The sequence below is a fragment of the Procambarus clarkii genome, chromosome 35 (assembly GCF_040958095.1).
Source record: "Procambarus clarkii isolate CNS0578487 chromosome 35, FALCON_Pclarkii_2.0, whole genome shotgun sequence".
NCBI classification, from domain to species: Eukaryota; Metazoa; Arthropoda; class Malacostraca; order Decapoda; family Cambaridae; genus Procambarus; species Procambarus clarkii.
The window spans coordinates 35,541,327-35,554,624 of NC_091184.1; the positions used below are offsets into that span (position 1 = coordinate 35,541,327).

General features: G+C 37.7%; 1 protein-coding gene across 3 annotated transcripts in view; it reads left to right on the plus strand.

Moving 5' to 3' along the window:
• The window catches only part of Fbw5 (F-box and WD repeat domain containing 5), a 78,340-nt gene that overhangs the window by 46,236 nt on the left and 18,806 nt on the right, over positions 1-13,298 (plus strand). For all 3 annotated transcript variants that reach the window (XM_069336319.1, XM_045758974.2, XM_069336320.1), the window contains 6 exons: positions 595-725; positions 1,233-1,324; positions 2,356-2,513; positions 4,686-4,863; positions 9,803-9,912; positions 11,758-11,961. In XM_069336319.1, coding sequence (XP_069192420.1) covers positions 595-725; positions 1,233-1,324; positions 2,356-2,513; positions 4,686-4,863; positions 9,803-9,912; positions 11,758-11,961 — 873 coding nt within the window. The remainder of the gene's footprint in view (positions 1-594; positions 726-1,232; positions 1,325-2,355; positions 2,514-4,685; positions 4,864-9,802; positions 9,913-11,757; positions 11,962-13,298) is intronic.

Genomic DNA, 13,298 nt, shown 5'->3' on the forward strand with positions numbered 1-13,298 from the left:
GTATTTTTGTGAGGTGCATCACAGTTATGGCATTTACACTGCAGCAATGATCATTTGCCTCGTCACCTGTGGACACATCATTTTCTTAAAGCAATTGCTTGTTTTGTTGCATTTATGCTTTCTGAGAGATTGATATTTTCTCGGTTTTGGGGATCCTGAAGATTTCCCCTAGCCTTGTAGATCGAGCCAAATTCTGGTGCAGTCTCCCAGTAGGCAAGGGTGAGTCTCAGAGGCTTGCTGCATCTTTCTAAATCATGGTTGTACCAACACTTAGCTTGGGCAGCTACTGAAGGCCCACCAGAATAGGTCATTTCATTACATCCAATGCTTAAGTTTTTGTTATTTTTGTATAGTACAGTAATTTAACAATGCAGGATGCTTACCCCTGTTCTTAAAAGCAAAAAACTGCATGAAATGGCATGATCGAAAAGTAAAAAGGTAATAAGATGCAATAAAGTTGAAAAGCCTGTTTAATATTCAATATTGTAATGATAAAATTAATCTAAATCCCTATCTTCCAGTATTTGAAAGAGGATCTTGGTGCCGTATGTTAGCATTTAGCATAAATAATTAATAATTGTGTGTGTTGGATAGGTCTGTGAGCAAGCGAAGATGGTAGTTGGTCACCCTAAGCCAGACTGGACTGTGCTGCCAGACAGCATACTCCTGCACATCTTTATGTACCTGGAATATTCTGACATGCCACATGTGGGTCTGGTGTGTAGGTGAGTGGTGCTCCTTGTTCTAGTGTGAAGGTGAGTGGTCTCTTCTTTTCACCATTGTGCAGGTGAGTGGTTTGTTCATTATACCATTATGCAGGTGATATGTTCATTATCTGCTCATTGTATCGTTGTGCAGCATTGAAAAGCTCTGTACCTCCAACTACTACACCTCATCTTCATATAAAACATACACAAATGCTAATCACAGTTTTGTGTCATTGTTTGCATACAATTTAAAAATGAGCATGAAAATGGTCAGTAGAAGACACTAAAAATCCACAAACAGATATCAATAGAGTCTTTGGTTACAGAACATCGGCATTTCAAGTACTGTATTGCACAGTACTTTTTTTTTATAATTTAGTAATCATAATCTGTGATTTTTGTAAATTATTTGTTTTAAGTGTCCATACAGTATACTGTAGTTAATATAGCTATTCAGTGTATGTATTTTGCAAATGAAGATGTAAATTGAATGTACTGTAGCTTGAACTTTTTCTACTTTGCTAGGTCATGGCTGCGGGTGTCTTATGACGAGTTCCTCTGGAGATACTACTTTTTCAAAGACTTCCAGGTGGATCCTGGTGTCCCAATCATGCCAGGTATACAAAGATAAACTTGATCATTTGGTAATATTTATTACCTCTTAAACATATGTAGCATGGAGCATGGAGTGCTCACTCCATGGAGTGCTCACTCCATGGAGAGCATGGAGTGCTCCATGTAGCATGGAGTGTAGCATGGAGCATTATTTTCCTATGACATGAATTACTGTACACAAATTTCAGCAGGTAACTGCTGTTAATATATTAGTAGGGTGTATTACAGAACTGTAAGCTTGAAAATATTGATATATTGATATGAATAAATAAAAATTATTTAAAGTATGTAGAACAAAAATTAAAGTTACCTATGAGAGTAGTGTACAGTACTTCCTGTTGCTAATCCATTGGTTGCTGAAGATGATTGAGCTCTTATGTGGTCATTTGCAATTAGAAATAGTATTGCTGCAGGGTTGCAGAGTAATGCAACAGTCTGTAGAATCCTGTAGAAACTGAACACTTGAATCCGGATTACAATATGCCTCACTTGAAATATCCCAGTGCAGCTTTTTCATAAGAAATGAACTTAATGAATTGAATTATGTATACACATTTAGTGAGAGGGAAACCAGCTTAGTACAGTTTTGTAATTTCTGATTGGAAAGTTAATTAGAATATTTAGATACTGAATGTAAGTAATAAATTGAATAAGTGATATTTAGGTATTGCATGAAATATGTGGCAGTAGTGTTTAGAGGATACTCTAGGAGTTTGTGATGGTTATGAACACTTAAAATTAATATGAAATCCATTACAAATATCACTTGTGATAAGACATTTTTAATTATTATAAAGATGGTAAAATATAAAATTTATGTTGCTCATATATGATGTAATCTTTATTGGCCAAAATTGTATTGAGTTAAAATTAAGAATGCTGTATGGTAATGTACAGTATAATATTTTTTAAATAAAGTAATTCATTAACAAGATGCTTGCACATGGTAGAGGTGCTTGCTTATGATACATTGACTAGCTTATTGAGGAGATGGGGAAAAGCTAGTTAACAAAAACACAGTCATCAATTCCAGGCCGAACCTCATGGCGTGGAGAATATCATCGACTAGTAGAGGGTACTCCTGTGGTTGAAACAGAAGAAATCTCTGAGCACAATCATCAGGTTCTCCATGTTTCCTTTTCACATAAAGGGGATATGTTTGCTACATCATCAAAAGATGGATTTATTGTTGTAAGTTCTGTGAACAGGCCTCTTATTAGTTAAATTATTTTATTAAAGATAAAAACTTTCTGTGCTTCAAAATTGTATTAATTTACATCTTTGAATGGCAATGTACTTTATTTCCATTAATCCATGTTAATCTGTGAATATTTCTGAGCAGCATACTGTTAGATTTTTTCTATATTCATACATGCTTCGATCAACTTATAATTTTTCTTCAATGTTAAATGGAATTAATTTAAGTAAATATGCTATGAAATGTCTTTATATACAAAAAAATATACATCTTTAATAGGAAATTAATGTTTTGAGTGACAGCATGTTGATTAATATCCAAAGATATGATATAGAGAAAATGTGTTACTTCTGTGTAGTATAAAACTTTCTAAATGATTCCCCAAAATTTTTAATGTTGTGAATTTGTACATAATTATCACAAATTTTTGTATTCTAAATAATTCCACACTAATCTTTCATGGCAGTGTGTTAACACTTTTCCATAAATTCCATCCTTTAGACACAGTACCAATTCCAGAGTACACCATACAATACATAGAAGTGGAAGTGTATTACTCAAGACAAAGTGGAAAAATTACTCAAGGGGCTAGGAAGAAAAGCAGTTGGACTTGATGGAGTTTCACCTTGGGTGCAGCAAGAATGTGCAACCGAGCTGAGCATTCCACTCCACTTATTATTCCAGACATCCTTGTGCACAGGAACCTTAGCAGATATATAGAAAAAGGCAAACATAGTACAATCTATGAAAATGGTAGTCAAGAGGAACCTCTAAATTATAGACCCCTATCATTATTTGCAGATGATGCTAAGATACTGGGAAGATAGGAGAAGCAGACGACTGTAATGAAATTCAAAGCGATCTAGGTAAAATAAGTACTTGGAGCGTCAAGTGGCAAATTGAATTCATTGCGAGTACATGCCATGCTATGGAATGTGAAATCAGAGAAAATAGACCACACACAACTTACAAATTATGTAGAAAGGAATTACAGATCTCTAATAAAGAAAGAGATCTAGGGATGGTTTTGGATAGTAATCTGTTGCCAGAGGAACACATAAGTAACATTGTGCGAGGAGCATGTGTGTCGCTTTCCAACTTCAGACTTCCTTTTAATTATATGGATGGTGAAATACTAAAGAAACTGTTCATGACTTTTGTTAGACCACAAAATTGGAATATGCAGCAGTTGTATGGTGCCCAAATCTCAAGAAGCACATAAACTGGAAAAGGTGCAATAACATGCTATAAAATGGCCTCTGGAACTGAAAAACAAGAATTATGAGGAGAGACTAGAGGCGTTAAAGATGCCAAAACTAGAAAATAGAAGAAAGAGAGGTGATATGATGACCACTTGCAAAATACTAACAGGAATTGACCAAATTAACAAAAAGGAATTCCTGAAACTAGCAACATCATGAATAAGAGGACACAGATTAAAGTTAAGGAAGCAAAGATGCTGAAAAAATATTAGAAACTTGTCTTTTGCAAACAAAATGGTAGGCAGTTGGAACAAGGTAAGTGAGAAGGTGGTGGAGGCCAAAACTGTCAGTAGTTTCAAAGTGTTACATGACAAAGAATACATTACTGGGAAGACGGAACACCACGAACATAACTCTCATCCTGTAACTACACCTAGGTAATAACAGTTCATTAGCTTACAAGATTAAGTCATGGACTGAAGATTTTTTTCTCTATCCAGAAGCTTGAGTTCGACTTAAATTTAAACCAAACTTACAATAAAAAAAAAAAACTGTGCACAGTATTTTAGAGTAGGGTTTATGCCCTGGGCAAATTTTAACCTGTCTACATTATTGCTGATTATAAGCAAACATAACCCAACCCAATCCAATCCAGCAAAACCCATCCCATCCCATCCTAATGAAAGCTATAAAATTTGCGTTATATTTATATATACTGTATATAGTACATGTAGTGCATGCGAGGTATGTGTCAGCACTATGTCGTAATTTTAATGCCAGCATAGGTTTTTGGAGCTTATTGATATTTTAGGAATAATGTTTTGGTCTTTGTCAGATGGTGTAGTGATGGGTCACATACTAAAGTATTTTGAGAGATTGTTCTGTACCCTTATTGAAAAGGTAATGGCTGAATTAATGTAAACAAAACGGAATTATTTTAATGGTGACTTTTTTTTCTTTCAGGTTTGGAATAGCACATATCCAGCAGCTGTGAGATTTTATAAAGATATGAAAGTTCACTCCTGGAAATACACCCAGTTTTCCCAGTTCAACAGCTCGGACACTCTCTTGCTCGTGTCGGGTGTACACTTTGGGAGCTACAGTAGCACATCGGGCGAGATAGCCGTCTTTAATTTAGAAAGTTAGTACAGTGTAACCCTGATTATCCAGGCTAATTGGTACTTCCAGATGTCTGGGTAACCAAAAATCTGGAGAATTTCAGGGAAAATTATGCGATGTAATTTTTTTTTAAGAGATAATACAATACTCATTTTGGTATGTATTTTAATGGACATGTGTGTTTAAAATATTGTACCTGTAATAGCCTTGTAATGGAATGAGCTAATATACATAGCTCATCACTGAACAAAGACCTGCTTGGTTTCTGAACCAGCCGGGACTGATCTTGTTTGAAAAACCAGGTTTGTCTGAATAACAGCCACCCGAGATAAGACACTTAAGTCTTAAATTTTAAGACTTAATTAAGGGAAAGACTCTTAGTCCCTGCTAAGGAGGTATAATCTGCATCAGTGAAGACAACTCTCTTTACCACACGACCTAGGCTAAACAACATCCCACGAAAGATAATCCCGAAATGACAGCTGAAACTGACAATGAGACAGGCATGGCGAATGAATAATATGATTGTAAAAAAGTGTGATGAAGGCAAGAAACCTGCCACCGAAATATTAAAACAGAAAAGTAGTCACTAATCAAAATAAACACAAGTCTTGGGAGATGTCAGTGAATAGTTGAGCACAAGATGAAAATGTGATGGTCTGGCAGTGCCAGACTCCTGGTCGACGGGCAGCCATCTGGACTCGGATTGGTTCATCAAGCATTTATGCAACCATTTATGAAACCTATATATATCTCAACAATCATGGTGGCGTTGTTTACATATATTAAATTGTTTGAGCTCCGAAGTGCTGTGATGTTGTTTAAAACAATAACTTTTGGTTGTGAAGTTTTGAAGTTTGTAAACTGTTTAATAAATGTAAATGAAGCTGCATTATTATGGAAAGATGTGCTGTTTTTGTAAGTGGTTGTGTCATTTTTTAATGAATTGACTTTCAGGAATTCCTCCTGCCCTGGTGGCTGGAGGAACAGTCTTTTTTTTTTGGGGGGGGGGGATTGAATAGTTCTCCATCCCCCATTAATCATAGATCTTAACAGTAAATGGGGATGGTGACTTGGATATTTCATTGTCTGGATTACCTGAACATTCAAGTAATATGGATTACACTGTAAGTTAAATTGTATAGCTTGTAGGATGTATAACTGTCAGCTCAGGACAGTTACATGTGTTTTTTCACAAATGCCAGCATGTCTAAGACACAAAATACAGTATGTCTGTTTAATTTAAATTACATACAATACTATATAAATAAAACATGCATCCTTACATATCCACACTCCTGCTTATTTTATGTCAGTGTATGTTGAATCTGTCCACATCACTTCCCTTGAATAATGGCCCCATTTCCTGCATACATGTACTGTACAGAGATGCACACCTCGCCCCTCCAGCACCTTGTATATATGTACTGTATAGAGAAGCATACCTCCCACTTCAACTTCCTGTATATATATGTACTGTATAGAGAAGCATACCTATCCCCGTCAACTCTCTGCATATATGTACTGTACAGAGAAGCATACCTTCCTTGCTTCCCCACTCCCAGAGCTGTCTTACTGCATGGGCCGGTGGGCACTTGTCCGGGGGGTTCAATGAGCATAGGACATGTTCATTACGGAAGCAGAATGTTTAAATATTTAGGTCTTGTTGCAAGCACACTTATATAATATAACCCCACATCCTGGAGTGGGACTAAATACTAAATATTTAAGATATATATTTCTAGGTGAATAACCCTTTCAGCATATATGAAACATAATGTTTTGAGTGGAGCACAGAAGAGGAAGAGGCCTGTAGAGGAGGAGAAAATAGGAAAACTTCCTAAGTTAACATCGTGGCTCAACACAGGTGCAACGACAGCCACTCATACCATTCCTTCAGATATAACATCCACATCAGCATCCATTCCAAATGCCAGTCATCCAGTTTCAGCAGACATACCATCATTGACTGTTGCTGCTGCTGGTGACATTTTACAAGAGGAAATATCCAAATCTGTAACAGTAAAGGAGTTTGCAAACCAAGAGACAGATCTGGGACTATGGAGCATTAATGATACTAACACAATAGATTACTGGATTCATAGTGGGCCCCTCATCAGTGTCAAAATCATGATAGCAACCTTTCAAAGTAACACTTAGTCTATGAAACAGCTGGAGTAGAGAATATGAAGGTGAGGTATTTATCAAACAATGTGTTCAATTGTGAACTGCGGAATGGTGAGTATGTAAAACGTGAATGGCTACTCTATTCACCATCCCAAGTTCGTTTTTACTGCTTTGTATGTCGCCTATTGTCCTAGAAGGAAGCACAGTAATGTTATTGTAGAACAAGAAAATAGAGAAGAACATCGAAAGTGCATGACTGGCATATCTGATAAGGCATAAAGAAATTAGAAGTACAGATTATTTATTACTTAAGCAATATCGCTCAGAGCAGGAATATTGGCATAAAGTGTTGACATGTGTGGTTCTCTGTAATTTGCTTTCTTCCTTCTAGAGGTTTGCCATTTCATTGAGAAAATCATATTAGGTCAGAAAAAAATGGCAACTACCTGTATTTAGGTATACTAGAGCTGCTTAGTGAGTTTGACCCTTTCTTGGAACAACAATCTCGAAATGTGTGGAAATCCATCATATTTATCTGCAAATATTTGTGAGGAATTTATTGAATTAATGTGACAACAGGTTCTTTGGACTATTCTTGAAGTAAAAAAAAAAAAAGTCTTTTGGAGCAAAAGATCTAACACACTGTCAAGGAATTTTCTTAATGAGAAAAAATTCCACTATCAAACTGCCATGGTCAGTCATACGATAATGCCTCAAATGTATCCGGACGATATACTAGATTGCAAGCAAGCATGGATCCATCAACTCAATGAGTTTGCTATGCCCCATGTGCTGGACACCTGCCTGAACTTGGTGGGAGTAAAAGCAGCAGTGTGTTGTCTACAGACTGTCAAATTCTTTGACTTTGTTCAGAATCTGTATTCATTTTTTGTTGCTTCTACTCATTGCTGGAATGTATTGACATCATCTTTTGGAAAAGATTTTGGGGTGAAGCATATGTCTGACACACGATGGTCAGCACGTTTAGATGCTGTTCAGCTCTGTATGGGAGGGTTTCAAGAAAATAATACATGCACTGGATACTCAATCAGGTGACAATGAACAGTAAGTGAATAAAAGGCGTGAGGCAGAAGGATTGAGCAAACAAAATGGAAAACCTGGAAACAATCTTTCTCACAATTCTTTGAAATAACGTGCTGCAAAAAATGAACAAAACAAAGCAAGGTCCTGCAATCAAAGGATGTGAACATCCTTGTTGCCACGAATCTTCTTGAGTTTATGAAAACCTATCTTCAGGAAACTAGAGACAAATTTAGTGAATATGAATTCAATGACAGGAGGCCTGGTCGAGGACCGGGCCGCGGGGACACTAAAGCCCCGAAATCATCTCAAGATAATCTCAAGAAGATGTGTCCCAGATACAGATTATGGTGATGAGAAAAAACAGGAACGAAAACGAAGTGTGCGTCTTAGTAGATATGATGGCTCAGCAGAAGAGGTACTTCTCATTAAAACTGATAAATTCAAGGTGGAAACTTTCCTCCCTATTCTGAACACTAACCTTTGAACTGACAAAATGTGCCGAACATTATTCACAGATTGGAAATATGTTTTTTCTTCAGTAAAATGAAAAATCATTGTTTCTGATGCACTAAAGAAAAAGTGGGAACATCTGGCTAATATGTATCACAAAGACCTGAATTATGATGACTTTTTAAATGAATGTGAGCATCTCAAGCACTACATGGCTCTTGATGAAAATTGTAAGACTCTCCCTGCCCTGTACAGAAAAATAATTTCAGATAATTTGAAATATGTATTCCCGAATGTCGAAATTACAGGATAATGTTCTTTTTCAAGACTGAAACTTGTAAAAAAGCTGCTTCGTAGCACAATGGGGCAGCATTGTTTGAACTGGCTTTCACTCATGTGCATGGAAAATGACATCCTGAAGATGATTGAATTCCAGCCAATAATAAAGTAATTCTCTAAAAAGAAATACCACAAATGCTTGTTATAATAAGAAGTTCATAATAATTTCATACTGTGCCATCTAATCTGTGTAGTTTACTGAGTATTATTGTGTTTTTCAAGCATTGCGTATTGTTCAAATGTTTATCAAGTTGATTAGTTGCTGCTCTACAGCGTATTTTTAATGTTGACCAGACCACACACTAGAAGGTGAAGGGACGACGACGTTTCGGTCCGTCCTGGACCATTCTCTGGTCAACATACTTTAGCCACGTTATTGTGACTCATCGCCTGTGCATTTTTTAATGTTTCAACATCAGTTTTGTTGAAGTGCCAATAAAATAAATACATGGTTATATTATCGACCATTTAAATTTTATTCTTGTGAGTGGTTGTTGTAGGGGGACACCATCACACTGGTGTGCCCCTGGGGCCATAATGCTGTTAGGACGACCCCTACCTCCTCCAACTCCCTGCATACATGTACTGTACAGAGAAGCATAGCCCCTCCCCCCTCCAACTCCCTGCATACATGTACACTTTACATAGACACGTACTGTCCCCTGCAGCTCTCTTCATACATGTACTGTACAGTGAAGCAGTAAAAAAAATGTAAAATATGTGACAACTTAGCCGATAATAAATAGCTCCATTTTATGATTATTTAAAATATGTTTTATGCATGGATAATAAGATTTAAAGAGGTTTTAAGTGAGAATAATTGTTGAATTGCCATCTTCCATCCAACACCTTTTCTTCTCTTTTTTTTCCCCATTATTGTTCCCTCCTCCAACTTCCTCCTCTTTAATGTAATGTTTATAGGTTGTACTATTATTATATTTTTCAAGCATACTTCTAGTAATTTTCATTAACTCACAAAGTGCCTTTATTTAATTTTGCAGGTGATTTTCAGCTACAATGTAGAGTCTTAAATAAACCTTACGACATATTTGGAACCTGGTACAATGACCAGTACCTCCTCTCTGGTGATCTGCACTGGCTGGCTCACTTGGTAAGCTTTGCCCGAAACGCTTTGCGTAATAGTGACTTCACAGATTGTGCAACTCCTTTCCCTACAATAGTACATTACTCTTATGTATGTTGTACACACTACACAAATAATTTTAAATAAACATTGAATTAAATTGAATTGAATTATGTAATGTTACTTCTTGATAATATATGAGAATTGTTTAATGTTTTCAACTTGACCACCAGTTAATGCCAAAAGTGTTTTGTTATCACTTTAGCTGAAAGAAATTTATTTTGTACTCTGGATGATTGAATCCAAGAGCCAAGAAAAGAATATGGCTTACTTAGCAAGGCAAGAAAAGGAGGGGATCAGAGATTAACCACAAAACTGGAGAAAACTCACCAGAGATCATAGGTGCAACAAAACATGCCAATGCTTGAAGGAAATTAGGCACCTATAGGTAAACAAGATATTTGTCTTGTGTCCTGTGAGGTGCCTGATTTCCTTCAGGCAGTCCCTTGTTCTATTTCATCTATGCATTCTGGTGGGTTGTTAACCCCCCCCCCCCCTTCCCTGTTTGGTGGCTGATCTTCAATCCCCCTCTGCTTCCGTCACTCGTAGAGCAAGCCAGATTCTGGTCGTGGCTCCCAGTAGGGGATGGAGGGGTCTGAGGGGCTTGGTGTGTTAGAGTAAGGCTTGGTGGTACCAGAGATAAACTCTGGAGGCTTCAGAGAGCACACTAGATTTTGTCAGCATTATGAATATTGGTTTCCCCTCTGTACATGGTGTAAGCTCTTTTGTGGCATGAGATAGGGCGTGAAGATGTATGGGAGCCTTCTGCCTCACCTGACATAAGCTGTGATTCATAAATAATATGAATCATCTTAGCAGTGAAATCCTCTCTGTTTTATGTTGGAAAACAAATACCCATTGCATTTACCATGGAATATAGAAGATTAATCATAGTACTGTATATGATTCCTTAAATAGTCTGAGGTCCCGATATCAGTTGCCAGAACCTGTTTAAGTTTATATATATGTAGCTGATGGTAACTGTAAAAAATATGAGCTTGATAAATTAAGCAAGTTATACTTTATTGGAAAGTTGAATTTGAGTCGGAGATTTAGCTGATTCTCTTTGTTTTATGTTTATAAATAAGAAATGCTGTATTCTGCTGGATGGAAAATTTGAAAGTTGTCTTAAATCAGTATTTTTCATAAAGTTTGTAGATTGAATATGTTTGCTCTAAATATAGGCCTTTACAGTATGAACACAGTTTTCAGAATTTCCCAAAACTCTTAGTGGACTGAAACAGTAACAGTGAGAAGACTACTGTACCATGCACTGGTAAAATTCATGACCATACATAAAATTAATAATTATTATTATTATTATACAGATAACAAAACCCACAAAAACAGAATATGCTAGCCATTATTAGATTCTGAGATTGGTCGTTGTAGATAGCCTTATGCTTAGTACAGTAGAGTTAGACTTGGGGGTTATGTACTGTATAATCTTTTCTTATTGTGAGGTCTACCATCCTTCAAGTTGTATTATTATATAAATGGATCAATAATTTTTGGAGAATCATTTAGTGTTTTGTATTTTCAAGAACGGTTTGATAGACTCTTCACTAGAACTTTATCTTAATTTTGCTTTTTCTAGTTTTGTAAATCAGAACCTTGTTATAAAAAGGAATTACAATGTTTTGATTATCAGACTTTTTAAAATTTATTAGCAGTTTTGAGTGTTTATGTTCTGCATTTGTTTGTGTATCTAAAATGTTAAAGTTACCGTATTCAAAAAGGATGTATTAAAATTTAGCATGAATGTAGGATCTTGTGTATATCTAAGAGTACTGTATTAATAACTCATTTCAGGTTAGTACTAGTGTCATTTGGCTCAATAAAGCTAATCAAGAAAATAATTCTGAGCACCGTGCCATCATCAGCCGCCTATTCAAGTTCTACAATCGGAATGCCTCGAGTGTTCGCACGATCCTTGTAGCAAACTGCTTGACTCCTGATGCTTCCACTAGTACAGAGATGGTTGAACCGAAAGTAGAAAATACCGAAGAAAAGGAGGTAAGAAAAGCTTTCCTCATTTCTGTGGAGAGCCCCTCCGGCTCCCCGGAGCTATACCGGGCTGATATGTATGTATTAGACTGTGGCATCAATCAGTCAATTCGAATGGAGTTCTAAGCCTACCGGGAACCACAAGCCAGAACCTGGCCCCTTCAGAGAGGCATGAGGAGCAATGGTCTATAGAAACCCCCATGTGGTTGGAAGCATTTTATGTCTGCCATCTACTGGGTTAGGCATCCCAAAACAGACCCCAACTGGTGAAACATTGCTACCAAAAACCGAACCTCAAAGCAGAACTCCCCCAATCTGAAAACAAGCAAATAAGCATGATCAGACCCTGTGCCGGGTATCCAACCCCTGTCCTGAGGCTGATGTGTTGAGTGGCGGTCGTTTGACTCTGGCTCCTTATTCTTAGCAGACCTGTGCCTTGTGGGGGTTGTTGTGTTGTGTGGGAGCCAGGAGTATTTCAAGAAGTGCTGGGGCTGCTTGTGTCTAGAGCCTTCTTTCCTAGGTGCCTTGTAAGTACTACCTTTTTGGCTAGGGGTTGCTTTCCACAAGTCACTCGGGATCTACCTCCGCAGGGTATTTTGCTGCTTGGTTATTGCCTGCCCTTGGGGTCAACTTGGGTTTTGCTTAGCCACTGTTTGGCCTTGAGTAGGAGGTAGTGTCGTCGCTGGTTGAGGCACAAGGTACTGTGCAGTTTGTCTTAGATCATTGTGGCCGGTTCTATTCCCCCTGGAGACGCTGCACTTTTGTGGGGTTTTTTTTTTTCCCCCCTTGGTCATAGTTCACCTTCTGTTATTATGGTCGTCCCCAGCTAGGCCCCTGCGATTGTACACATCGCAGGGATTCAGCTTTTGTTGTTTGTTTGGTAGTTTTAGAATTTAGAATTTAGAATTTGGTAGTTAGAACTAGTTAGCAGTACCTTGCCTGGGCTTCCCTTAGTAGTCAGCCTAAGGGCAATGGAAACACCCATTGGGGCTCATTGGTCCAATGGATGTGTCCTCTGAGTCTTCATGCCAGTTTGAAAGTTGTTCTGTTTACCTTGTCTCAGGGTGACACTCACCGTTTTTGCCTCCGTCATGCTGCCTGTTGGGTCAATGACACCTTTGACCTTTGACCCGGAGTCCTGTAAGTGGTGTTCGCTGTTGGTTCTCCATTTCACCCAGTCCGATAATACCGTTGATCGGGGGCAGGCAGCATCGGCATTGCATGCACGGTTTAGGTTGCTGCAACGCCAATGGTTGGTTGCCTTTCCGGATGCCTTGCGACTGCCCTGCTTTGGTCATGGGGACCCGGACTTCTTGGCATTGGTCGCTTTGACTTTGGTTTCGTCC